General features: G+C 41.7%; 1 protein-coding gene across 3 annotated transcripts in view; it reads right to left on the bottom strand.

Moving 5' to 3' along the window:
- MYH10 (myosin heavy chain 10) overlaps positions 1-13,697 on the bottom strand; it is a 144,483-nt gene that overhangs the window by 75,671 nt on the left and 55,115 nt on the right. The window contains exons 5-7 of one of the 3 annotated variants that reach the window (XM_075903462.2): positions 11,286-11,388; positions 4,585-4,614; positions 3,095-3,112 (exon numbers count right to left, since the gene is read on the bottom strand). In XM_075903462.2, the coding sequence (XP_075759577.1) occupies positions 3,095-3,112; positions 4,585-4,614; positions 11,286-11,388 (151 nt within the window). The remainder of the gene's footprint in view (positions 1-3,094; positions 3,113-4,584; positions 4,615-11,285; positions 11,389-13,697) is intronic. The other 2 variants (XM_075903463.2, XM_075903464.2) reach the window with 2 other exon arrangements.

Genomic DNA, 13,697 nt, shown 5'->3' with positions numbered 1-13,697 from the left:
CACAAAAGCAAATTTATCTGAAACCCATGTGTATGTCAGACTGTTCCAATTTCCTTCCTGCTCATTTCTCCCCAGCTGCCTGACAATATCTTCAAAACACATTGCCTCTCATCTGATTCCTTGCTTTGTGACACTCTTCACTGGACTAGAGAAGATGACATCTATGGTACAGAAAAGTGACTAAGCTTAGGTGGGCTGATGTTAAAAGACACTTAAGATAGAAAATGAATTCAAGTTCAGGGCTAATGAATTAAGCACGGAATTCAGAGTAAAGCTCATATGCTATTTTTGCAGGGAGAGAACAATTGACCAACTAATGAAAAAAAGCTTTGGATTTCTGTGTTAAGAGTCTGCAAATTAGATCTTTAGAACTGTTAATGATCAGTATCTAAACAAGAACTGTATAATACAGCAGGTGCTTTAACCAATACCATCAGTCAGCAAGCTGTTAATTCTCATAGCTAGCTGGAGATTTGGAGCAGAATCTTTGGTATATGAATATCTTTTGACCTGGAGAGAGCAAGAGGGAGAGAATATGCCACAAATGAAGTTGAATAATGGCAAGATTAATGATTTTCAAATTTACACAGCAAGCCAACATAATTATACAGCTATGCACAGAATATTTATAACGCCCAATTTTTTAAATAACTTATTGAAGTTTAAGATAGTGAATTTAGAATTCATATGGAGCAAGAACCTTAAAAGAACTGCATAAGAGCTGTTAAAATTGCTGCCCATTAGAATATCTGGCTAGTATAACAAGGTCTGTGCTGCATCCATGAGCCCATAAAGTAGTAAGTGTGTGGGAAGATGTGATACTATTTCCTTTCCCTGAAGCAGGTTAACAAAGAATGGAATTATGTCTCTGGAATGTAATCAGACTTAATGTTCACAAATCTGCTTTTTCCAATCATTTACCATTTATAGCACATGAAGGAATAAAACTCCTGAACTGACAATGGAAGACATCACACACCTCTGTTAGTCCTTACATATGTTAATGATTACAAACCTGTTTTTTTAGTCATTTTGATTAATGACCACTAGATGCTTTTATATTTAAGTTGTAACATGTACCAGATTTGTTGAGAATTGATCCCTGCTCATTCTTGACCTTACTTGACCTCAGACTGCTCAAGATTTAATTCACTTAAAAACCAGATTTCCTTTTAAACTATGTCTCTTAAGAATTCTGCAGTTCCCCCCAAAAATTCAGAGTAGTCTCCAGAGACAGACTAACAACTATAGAGGACCCACACCATATTGTACACAGCTCCCACCCGGTGTTTTTAAAAAAGAAAGTGTTCCACAACACTATACCAACACAATATAAACCAACTTGGAGACTTTCAGCATTCAGTGTAAAGTGATTGTAACATCAGTCTCTCTTTTTTATAGTCTAAATTGCTTGTTCAGAATCTTGACCCATCTAAGGGAGTCAATAGTATCTCGTTCATGTTTTTGCACATTCATTGCTGGCAGATGTCAGGGATCGTTAAAGAAACTTGCTCACCATTCTGTACTCAGCATGAAACAAACCAACATCTTTCAAAAAAGTTACCTAAGTTGTTCATTGAAGCCCACTGATATTTAAGGTTCTACTTAACCTTGAAACAGATATTGGTTTCAAAATCTGGGCCTAATGACAGCACACTGTATTACCACTAAAGAGCCAGGCACTACAGACCTGCGCTATACATACATCAAAGTCTACCTAAGAGAGAAACCAAAGTAAAAACATTAGAAGCACAACAAAATGGTTTGGTCTAATAAGGGGACACATTTGCATTTATTTATAATTTCAGATTAACCTGAAATGTAACAGTCTCCAATTTGAAGACACTGACACTTAGGGTTACCAGATGATTTAAAAAAAAAAAAACCCACCAGACACACTTGATCTCAGATGGGGGCAGGGACTGGCCTGGAGGGGAGTGGGACTGACCAGGGGAGATCGGGGGTGGGGGGGGGGGGGAGGAAAGAGGCGCAGGGGATGGCCGGCAGGAAGCAGGGCTGGCCGGGAGGGGATTGGGGGGAGTGGGGCTGGCCGAGGGGTGGGGGGGATGACACCGGCCAGCGGGAGATCAGGAGGAAGGAACTGGCTGGCGGGAGGCAGGGCTGGCCAGGAGGGGCTTGGAGGGAGCAGGTCTGGCTGGGGGGCAGGGGCGGGGAGGAGAAGGAGAACCGGCCGGCGAGGAGCGGGGCTGGCCCGGGCACACATAGATCCCGGGGTGCTGCCAGTCCTGCACACAGTCCCAGCGGGGTGCGCGGGCGAGTCCAGCCCCAGGGATTCCATCCCACTCCAGCCCCGCCCCTGTCCCCCTCCTCTCTACTGCACAGTTGTGTACTGCCTGGCTGGCAGACATGCTCACACAGTGTGAGCATGTCTACCAGCCAGGCAGTATGCAACTATGTATTGATACTTATAAGTTATGATAATAAGACTTAATTAGAAAATACTGGACTGTCCAGTTCAAAATCAGACACCTGGTAACCCTACTGACACTTATGGAGAGTGTTATTCAAAATCCCCTGAATAGAGATCGTTTGAAGTAAACCAAGATGGCAAACACTTCACAAGAAACAAAACTTACTTGTCACTGTTCTTTAAAAAGTCAGGATGGGAGTGGTGAAGAAGGTAAAGAGGAGAACCTTGATTACAGCCTACCAAGCTACAGCATTTCTTCCTGACTGAGATTTTTAGCATCCATGTTTAGAAAGTGACCTGACCAGAGATCACTAAACTTACTCTACATAAGTATTCTCTTCAGTAACTTTTAAAATAGTTTCCATAGTTATAATTTATAGATTAAAATGATTTTATGAAATCAGTTATTCTCAAACATTTCCCAGAGATTTTAGAATAAAGGCAAGATTGAGATAGATTTCCCTTTTTATATTGTCAAACAGATCTTGGAAAAAGCAGCATCAATATTGTGAGAAGTGAAGTCATGCAGTAATTCATGCAGATCAATACAGCAATGTTAGAACAATGACAAGAGATACTGTTATCTCAGTTTTAGAAAACCAGCATCCCCATGATTTGGTTTGTGAAATCTGTGTGAGAGACAGGGAGCTACATGCTACTCACATACAACAGGGATCCACTCTGTAGTTCAAAATGATAGTGAAACAAAATGTTAATGATCATGATCTATGCAATATACCAACACTTCCGGACTAGATTTTAAAATACTCCTACTGATTCATTTAAAACTATGAACATAATTGGAAACATTTTTTAATCTTGATGTGAACAGGTCTGTTTGTAAAATAAAGTAATCCATCTAAATATTATTCATTAGTCTCTGGTTTTACAAAGCAGCATTTGAGTATAAGACTTCAACAGGATGTAAGCAATTCTCATTTTCAATGAGATTTAGGCACTTAAATACGTGTGTATTTTGAAAGTGGGGATTTAAGTGCTTTTGAAAATGTTACCTTTAATCTAACCCTGCTGACCATGACAAAAACACTTACCTCCTGAAAGTAGTGACTACAGTGTATACTTTGGTGCGCTTTTCCTTCCATGTTTGGGAGTCCTAATTTTATCCTTAATTCCCCATTTCCTCTAATTACAGCTTGTTCTATAGGTGGGAGTCCAGACAGTCCTACTGACATTTCAGCAGTGTTTCATTAACCCTTCCCTGTTCTTATAACCTCAGTAATTATTGCTACCCCACCCCTCCTTTGTCCCTCACAATATCATCTTCATGACAATTCCACACATCCAGAGAAATAAGAATAGCTCAAGCACACACTGAAGATTTCAACTCATACAAGACAGAGCAGCCACCAGGCTGCTGGGACAGATTACAGCAAATCATGGAAGATTTTGCACTTTACAGGAAATCCTGATTTTCCCAAGCCCTGTACTGTTGTGAATAACATATCCATGTCTAATCTGAGCACCTATAAACCATTCAGGCATCCAATAATTTAGGATGAATGTGCATTAAGTTTCCATTTATTTAACAAATAATTTCTTGAGTACATTACTTAATGCCAAAGCATTCTTCATTAAAATCTCAATAGTACATTTGCCAATGGTACACAGTGAGTTGGAGGATTTAAAACTGTGGTGAAGGTGGCATTTTTGTTTTAGGACAGATAGATACCAGATTTATCTTGGAGCACCTGCTAGGTAGTTTAATTCAAAGTTATTATTATTATTATTAATGGAGATTGCCTATCTCCTAGAACTGGAAGGTCATCAAGTTCAGCTCCCTGCCTTCACAGCAGGACCAAGTACCATCCCTGACAAATTTTTGCCCCAAATCCCTAAATGGCCTCTGCAAGGATTGAACTTGCAACCCTGGGTTTAGCAGGCCAATGCTCAAACCACTGAGCTATCCCTCCCCCCAAAGTCTGTTAATAGTCAGGGCCTTTGTACAAATGAATACATTTTGCTAAAATTATTTGGCCACATACCTGTCCTAATCTGTCACCACTTCATGTTAAAATGCCACCACAATAGGAGTATACATATTTAAAATTGATCACTCACCTGGTCATACAAAAATAGTTGGAAAAATACAAATTAACCCATATAAATTTAAAAGCATAAAGAAACACACTTGCCTGATGTTTCACGGGTTTAGGTGATTCGGGCTGTTCATTGCAAACAAACAAATGCAGGTGTTAGCAAGTCTGCGTTTTTCCCAGCTGCAAGCTATACCCCATATTAATGATACGTGTTAGTTTAACCAAACACTCAGTTCATGGAAATGGTTTTACCCAGTTATTGTAGCTAGAAGCAGAGCTATTCTATTTCATTTGTCATTTCATACTAAAGTTATTTATGCATATTCAAATAACTAACACAATATAAAGTACATTTGCCAGAGACAGTAAGTCTTCCTCCACACATTCTTGCCTCTACAGAGTACTGCAGAGGCAAGAATTTAGCTAGTTGATGTATGCATATAAATTCTCCTTGTCAGCTAAAAAGTATCTAAAATAAAACTGAGTTGTTTTTTCTCTGTTGGCTTAATCACTGGATACTGTAATTGTTCAGCAGTATTGCATTCAGCATTCTTCTAAAGAAATTAGGCAGGTCCTGAGAGTCACCAGCACACAAGAGATCTGAGCACTTGCTTCTTCACCCACCTCCCCAAACAGGATATTTTACAATATAGTTCTGGATCCTTTTTGGAAATAAATGTGCAACCTCCTGTCTTGATCTCACAACAGAAGAGCAAAAGGGAGCTGGAGGGCGTGGAAAGGGGGTCTCAAGAGTGATTTTTCTCCCTAGGAGAAAGTGAGTGTTGTTGGTCTGGAAAATATTTAATTGAACTTAAAGGGAGAAAATGCTGTTAGAGTGTGAGAGTACTGTAGAGAGAGAGAGACATTTTTTTCAATTTTTTATTTTGACCAATAGCAAGATTAAGTTCTCGGGAAAGTTTTTTCCCCAGACAGCTCCCAAATGCACCTATGTCCAAAATTTACAAAGCACTGAAATTATTTCATAGCAAGGGAAGAGGTCTTAAGATGTTCTTAATCAAGTAAGCAAACTGCTCATTCTGTTTATGGTTTTGTTAAATTTTAAAACAACCAGAAAATCCTAGGAACATGCCTCATGATGCAATAGCGACACTATAAGCTAGTCTAGACATGCTCTTTAGCTGAAATACATTAATACCCCTTTCTCTCTTATGTAGTTCTTTATCAGTAAGTCTCAAAGGAACTAAACTTTGTTATTTAGACACAAATATAAGTGAACAATTATTTTAGAGTAAAGGTGGCGAGAGTGTATTTGTTACCAGTTTTACTCTCAAGCTGGCAACAAATTGACTTTAGCTAAGTCAATTTTATTACAAAGTGTTCACTGAGTTACATCAACAAAACAATTTAGTAAAAACCACTGCAAGCTTGTGCGAGGACCAGTCCCATGTAAAGGCTTTTAGACTTTGAAAAAAAAAATTGTTTGACAAATCTAATTTTTTTTTTTTTTTGCTAATTTCTCATTTCCTTAATACTTCCCATTTGAATTAGATTTATTTATGTTACTGTACACCCAGTCCTAAGGCCTCCTGCCCTTGTCATCCCCACAAGACTTCCTGGTTTGGTCAGCTGTTACAAACGTATATAGCACTATGCCCCTAATTCTGCTCCATTTCCCTCCCTGCATCACAAGTTTATAATCTTTGCACTGGCTTTTTAAACATGGAAGTACACAAACATTCTATAAAAGGTCTTCTCCATTTTTTTTGGAATTACATATCAAAAAGCTACATTAAGAGAACATTAGTGTTCCAAAAATAAACCTTCTAAAAAAGTTAGGAAATGTCGGTATTTGGGTTATCTGTGCAATCTTTCGTTACATGATCACTTGCTCTTCCTGCAATAGGTTGGTGTAATTCATTGCATGGAATGGAGTAGGGATGCGAAAGGTTAACTGGAAAGCATTGCCCTAACAGGTAATGCTTAACAGTTCTGGTTCACTGGTAGGAGCTGGAGCAGCTCCCCGCCTGCCCTCGACAGGGAGCTGCTGCAGCCCTACAGGGCCGATCACAGGCAGGGGTTGCATTGGTATTCAAACCCACTAGCCAGAGCAAGCCATGTGTCCCAGGAGCCTCATACAGTTGTGTTCTGTAGTGACTGCGCTTTGACGAATACCAGTGATGACAAATACCATGACCTGGAAAGCAAGTCTCAGGTAGGGAGGCCATAGAATCGAGAATGGCCCCAATGAAGTCAATTCTTTGAGTAAGAGTCTGTGTGGATTTGGGCATATCCAGAATGAGGCCCAGATGGGAAAACATGGACTTGACCAGCTCCCTGGACTTGCCCTTGATGAGACAGTCAAAGATAGAAGGCTTGCACCCAGGCCCTGTGCAGGAATTCAGCAACCACAGCAAGAACTGCTGCCTTGAATTTCATAAAAGCGCGAGGCGCACTGCAGCCAAGCCGAAGGGAAGCACTGATGGTAATGGTGGCCCATCATTACAAAAATGGAGAAATCTTCAGCTGGCTGGAACAATGGAAATGTGAACATATATGTCCTTGAGGTTGAGGGCGGTATATTAGTCCCACAGATCCAAGAAAGGAATTATAGACGCCAGGGACACCATTCAGAACTTGAGCTTCCCTATGAATTTGTTCAAGTTCCAGAGGTCTAGAATGGTGCAAGGTCCCCCTTTGGCTTTGGGGATAAGGCAGTAACAGAAGTAATCCCCCACTCCACCCCTGAACCCCGAGGTACCTCCTCTATCACCCCCCTGAGCAAGGAGCAATTGAACCTCCCTGATTAGGAGTTCCTCACCGGGGTAGTACAAAATTGGATAGAATATCCTACTCCCACTGTGCTCAAGACCCAGAAGTCTGAGGTGCTCTGGGTCCAGACATGACAGAAGTGCGAGATGGCTCTCAGAGTGGGGAAGGACTGATATAGGAAATGGTGGCTCATCCTCAAGTGCACCCTCAAAAGTGAGGGTTTGGGCTCAGTGGCTGCTTAGAAGGCTCCTGTTCCTGAGTGGATGAGGATCAGGGAGGGCCCCCCTTTTATTGTTCCATATACCCTATGGCAGCCATGCTCCTGTCCGGATGGTGCAGAGTAAAATCGCAGAGGCAGCGGAGATCTAAACGGTCATTGCTAACAAATCAGCATGTGGATGCCCAAGGACTTCAGGGTGGCTCTGGAGTACTTTAGACCAGTGGTTCCCAACAGCCAGTCCATGGACCGGTGCTCGGCTGTGAACCATTGGCTGCCACGCAATGGCACACTGTCAAGCCATGTTCCCAAGGCTTGATGATTGTGTCAGCAGGGTTCCTTGTGAGCTGGGTGGCAACGTGGCCACACAGCAGCTAATTGAGCCCTGCCTACAGCAGGTTTCCCAGCTGGGGAGGGGCACTCCCTCAGAAGTAGAAGCTCCCTGCTCCAAGTCCAGACAAGAGCATGCTGATAGAGAACAGGACATAAGGAAGGAAGGAAGGAAGGAAGGAAGGACATGGCTGGTACAGGAGGGGTGAGAGCACCCCTTCCCTCTCTCCAATGACAGCCTCATGGTTTTGTTGGGCTGCTCTAATAAAATACTTTGCGTAGCTAGTGATATGTTATGATTTGAGATGGAAAACGAACACTTTGGGAGGAAATAAAAAAAATCCATTACAATGACATATTGTGTGTGTACAGATGCAAAATAAAAAACACATGCCCGTTTAAAATTAATTCCAATAATGAACATGCAAATGTTTCTATACCGGTCTGCCAGAAGTTTTTGAATGAGTTTGCCGATCTATGGAATAAAAACGGTTGGGAGCCACTGCTTTAGACCATGGAGGTACAAGTTGGTCTTTTGGCAAAGGATCAAAGAGGAGGTCTTGGACCGGGCGCTGGGCCTCTGCTGGCCGTCCTGACACCTGTAGCCAGGAGCTACAGTGCACAGCTGATGGTCCCTCCCCTCATCCAGATGTGGTGCTGAGGCCTCCCCCACTGAGATTTTTTTTTTTTTTTTTAAAAACACAACTAAGAACTACTCTGAACTGCAAAGAACTAAAGACACTGAGGACTAAGGACTTGCAAGAGCCAGAGGTCAGAAATTCCAACAACCCACAATGGTGGAAAGAAGGAACTGAGGGGGAGCAGGGATATTAGGAGTCTAGATACACATCACCCTGGAGGCGCCACTCCAGGGGGTTCCACAGCTGACTCATTGGGTGCTGTTAGGGAAAAATGAACTCCATGAAGCGCGCGCGCACGCACGCACGCACAATCACTCAAAGAAATACTTCTGCTTGTAAGTGGAATAGACACTAAACATAGCACATGGAGATTAGTGGGCTACATAAAACATAGGAGCTGACTGGGTGCTCCATGGCTAGAGCACCAATGGGGGAAAAAAAATAGTCGATACTTAGCAGATCAGCTGTTCCACTGTACACAGGAAGTGCTGGGGGGGGGGGGAACAAAGCTTGGACAGGGAGCACTCAGGAAGGTGGCAGAACTGGGTAGGAAGAGATGGCGTAGGAGTGGAGGCTTAGCAGAAGCAGGGCCAGGGTCTAAGGTGGAGTAGCAACAAGAAGAGGAGAGGAAGGGACAGGCGCTGAGCACCCCTGGGGTCTAGAGGAAGTCAAACCATGTGTACACAAAAGCCTTGATTACAAGCTCATGCTTTCATCCTAAGTCCACAACACAGTGTGCAGAGGGTAATTCTGCAAAGCCAGTGGAATATTCGATGATGTTGGGATCGTAATTTAAGTCTCTTCCCCTCCCCCGGACCTATTACAAAGACTTCCCTAACAGTCCACGTTAAGATAGTAGACTCCTCCCCCTCCCCGGGCTCTCCCATACCCCACACTCTTCCAGATTCTCCTTCTTAATCCTCTCCAGCACTGCCAAGATACTTACAAAGTAGTGAATCATGCAGTTCTGACTTCTGCTTTCCTGTGATTCTGAGCATTCATATGCTCAGCATTCAATTCAAGGGACAGGTCGGGGTCTACTGGGCAACTTATAATGGCAAACTAAACCCTTTGACAAACTGCTCAAGGCACAGACTGCTTTTGCTCTTATGTGGCATACAAGGTGGGGTATCACTGTACAAAGCCTACAAATAGCAGTACTTTTGGTCACAAACCACTTTCCCAGAGTGAAACTGAGTAATGTATTCACTATAATCTGAAACCCATTTATATACTTTTGACTCTACAGAGATTAAAAACTCTTAGTCCACCAATGGGCATGTCAGACTTTGCTGAATTCCAGCTCCTTGTCCAGCCTTGCTACAAGAATCCAAGTTAAAGCAGTGAATTAACCACTGATTCAAGTTTTTCCCCAACATCATCTATGGCTACGTCTACACTACAAGCCTCTTCTGCAACAGGAAATGCAAATGGAGCGCTCATTTGCATATGCTGTGCTCTCATTTGCATTTCCTCCTCAGACACCTTTTGCGCAAGAGCCGTTCCTCAAAAAATAAGGATCCAAGGAAGAAATGCAAATGAGAGCATGACATATGCAAATGAGCACTCCATTTGCATTTCCTGTTGCAGAAGAGGCTCGCAGTGTAGATGTAGAGTAAGAGGTGGTATATCTGTCCAGGTCTGTTCAAGAACTCCTAAACTGTAAGAGCTAGGATCACCAAATTCAGTATTCAGCTTCTTTTTATCCTAATGTAAAGCAAGGTAAGGGTCTGTTTGTGCCAGGAAAATGGGATGTGCCTGGAATGGGATTAATTCTTTCAAAACCATACAGAAGAGAGAATCACCAGGCCGGTGAAAGGAGCTGGCTAGGGGTGCTCCCCCCTTCCGGATGTACCCCAACCCCTAGTCTCTCAAACAACGTACTCTTTAGGGAGGGGCTGAAGTTCCTCCCTGCCTCCCCCTCCCCCCCCCAAAAAAAATTAGCATGGGAACATTGCTGGCTGTTCTCTTATCAGAGAGCAAAGGGAAAGTGCACAATTTGCTGCATTCATCACTCTGGCTGGGAAGCGCAGGGGGCAGATGACCCTGGACTTAGGGATGTAAAATCCTGTTGAATGGGTAAACCAGTTCAATGTAGTGTTTAACCAGTTAACCAATTAAAGGGGAAACATATGAGGGAAGGGACAGCGCTCCAGCCTGGAAGCCCTCCATGGGGACCAGGACAGGCTAGAGCAGCCCTCCACTTGCGGTCAGGTACCAGTTAACTGGTAACCCATTCACATACCTGCCTGGACCTGCCCCAGCAGGGGGACATACACCCCTCTCCCTGCTGAAGCTGCAGTGGCCATGGAGAGGCACTCTTCACCTAGCCCCACACTGCTGCAGTCAGAAGGCTGGGGCAACCCTCTCTCCCCAGGGCAGCCTGCATTCTCAACCCCTCATCCCAGAGCAATGAACATGTACATGCTTCATGTAAATCATTTTTCAAAAAATGAACAAAAAGAGTTAAGGATCTAAATAGATTTTCTAGTGTTATATAAAAAACAGAAAAGATATCAATCATAGCAAAGCGCTCAGGTGTTACCTTTCCCTAGCAACGGGCTTCTAGATCTCATCATTGCAAAAGGATGGTGTATATTATACACTGTAATTCTCCACATATCCTGTCAGCTTCACAGTTAATGTTTGTTTTTAATTCTATGAAATAAGCAATCATGATTTTCCAAATTATTCATTTCAGTTGCTAGATAAAACAAACTTTAAGGATATCTTAGCTAACAGCCATATCAACCTACATTCATGTGAGTCAAAAATTTGTTTGTAATCATTTTAGCAGTACCAGCACTTTAGGATATATAGATACAATAAAGCCTGATCCTGGAAAAGTGAAAGATAATTGAAAATAAAGAAACACTTACTGGAATATTATGGTCCTTTCTTCCTTTATGGGAGGAAGCAACATGAGCAAGGTACTGAATAACTTTCTTGGTGTTTTCAGTCTTCCCAGCACCAGATTCACCTCTGCAAGACACATTTACACAGGTTTCTCCCAAAATTCAGTTTTAAATAAGCATAGTCTTTTATGGTAACTACCTAATTTCATTACCCCACATAATATTTTATTAACTGTCTAAACAAAAAAGCACTAGTGTTTTAGTTTGTACACAATGTACCACCCCAGGGTATTAAAGAGACATGGTGGTGACTGTTGGTCAGAAAGAAAAGCTTTCAAGCCACAGAGCACTTCAGAAGAAAAAAAAAATCCCAGCTTCACAATAGAATGCATTTTCCTTTCCCAAACCTGAAGAGCTCTGTGTGGCTCAACAGCTTGGTCTCCATCATCACAGAAATTGGTCCAATAAGAGCCTCATGCATTCTTGTCCCTCTAATTTTAAGGAAACAAGTAAGGTGTCTGTTTAAATACTTCTCTTGCTCAAAATGTTCTCTTGACATATCACTTTATTATTGGTGCAATGCCAAGTATCTTTATTACATATTTAAGCATACTATTTACCATAGTTTACCATCACCATACAAACGTTAATCTTCAATTCTTGTGGGAAGCAAGTACTCTTACCTCTTCTTTAAAGAATAAGAAGCAGAAGCAGAGAGGTTGGTTTGACAAAGGCCATGGACTGAATTTCACAGAATAAAAAAAATATAAACATAGTGCCACCGTGCCACTTCACACTTTAGGTTCTGGACTTGCAGCAACACTGAGCTCCCACGAGTCCCACTGAAGTCAGTGAGACTGCAAGTACTCAGCATTTTTGAAAGTCAGGCCCTATGGGTATCATTAGTAAAATACATCTTAACATATTATACCAGTCAGATTCTTGGTGAGGCTAAAGCATAGGACTGTGAAGACTATACATACATTACAATTTTAATTTTACTGCTGTAAACAAGTACAATTCACATACTTAAAGATAATATACATTATTTTAATGAATGCTCAGCTTGGTTTAAAGTAGGATATGCCTGGATAAGGCTGACTTATTTCAGTACGTGCCTGTAGGACACAGAGTTGTAAACCAGTTTTCCAAGGGAGACATTTATTAAAGCTATATTCTCTTCACATAGAACAGGATGGACACCACAAAGTTATTTCATAGTGCTAATTTAATTTTCAGACAATTCTACACTATAGCTCTATTGATGTATATTTCAGTAATGAGACTGCAATACAAACTTATCCACACAACCCAATCATAGTTAAGTAGAGAGAAATTGCTATTTGCATTTATGAAACATATGAAATTAGGAAGTTTCCATTACTTGAAATTGCTCTGAAAAAATGCAGATTCTCTCCCACTGTTAAATATTCATTTTCCAAATTAATCTTCAAATAGTTAACTGTGGGACCATTTTAAGCCTGCTGGGATGTCAGTTTAGCCAGTTGCCATTTCTCTAACATACAGTTTAACTGAAAATCTGTGCGTGCAATGTGGATTAACAACTTTTGTGGAAGTTTCCAAGGTGACACTACCCTCCATTGCAATAAATGACAGATTTGGTAGTTGCCCAAAACCATCCTTCTTATCTAATACCTCTTAAAATCTATGTTTTGTGAAATTGAGACCGCTAAAGCTTACTGTTCCAAAATTTCTGTTTCGGTTCTGTTTTTGCCAATACCAAGTGTAGTATTTTAATATGATTCAACTTTATAAAGGAGAACTGTGATGCTGACAGAGAGTCTAGGAACGAGTACTGCTGAAACGAATGTAGGGGTCATAGTGGACGACAAGTTAAACATGAGTCAACAGTGAGACAGTTGTGCAAAAAAGCTCAAATATAATTCTGGGTGCATTAATAGGAGTGTTGTGAGCAAAACATGAGAAGTCATTCTTCTGCTCTACTTTGTGCTGATTAGGCTTCAGTTGGAGTATTGTGTCCAGTTCTGGGCACCACATTTCAAGAAAGATGTGGAGAAATTGGAGAAGGTCTAGAGAAGAGCAACAAAAATGATTAATGGTCTAGAAAACATGACCTATGAGAGAAGATTAAAAGAACAGGGCTTGTTTAGTTTGGAAAAGAGAAGACAGAGGGGACATGATAGCGATTTTCAAGTATCTAAAAGGTTGTCACAAGGAGAAGGGAGAAAAGTTGTTCTCCTTGGCCTCTGAGGATAGGACAAGAAGCAATGGGCTTAAATTGCAGCAAGGAAGGTTTCGGTTGGAGATCAGGAAAACTTCCAGTCCGCCAAGGTGATTAAACGCTGGAATAAATTGCCTAGGGATGCATTGGAGAGGGTCCAGTGGAGGACAGCCAAATGATGAGGGGGCTGGAGCACATGACCTACATGGAGAGGCTGAGGGAAGTTGGGCTTA

The sequence above is a fragment of the Pelodiscus sinensis genome, chromosome 20, assembly GCF_052426305.1.
Source record: "Pelodiscus sinensis isolate ZL-2025 chromosome 20, ASM5242630v1, whole genome shotgun sequence".
NCBI lineage: Eukaryota > Metazoa > Chordata > Testudines > Trionychidae > Pelodiscus > Pelodiscus sinensis.
The sequence above is the reverse complement of the archived record's forward strand: the minus strand, read 5'-3'. Positions and strand labels throughout refer to the sequence as shown.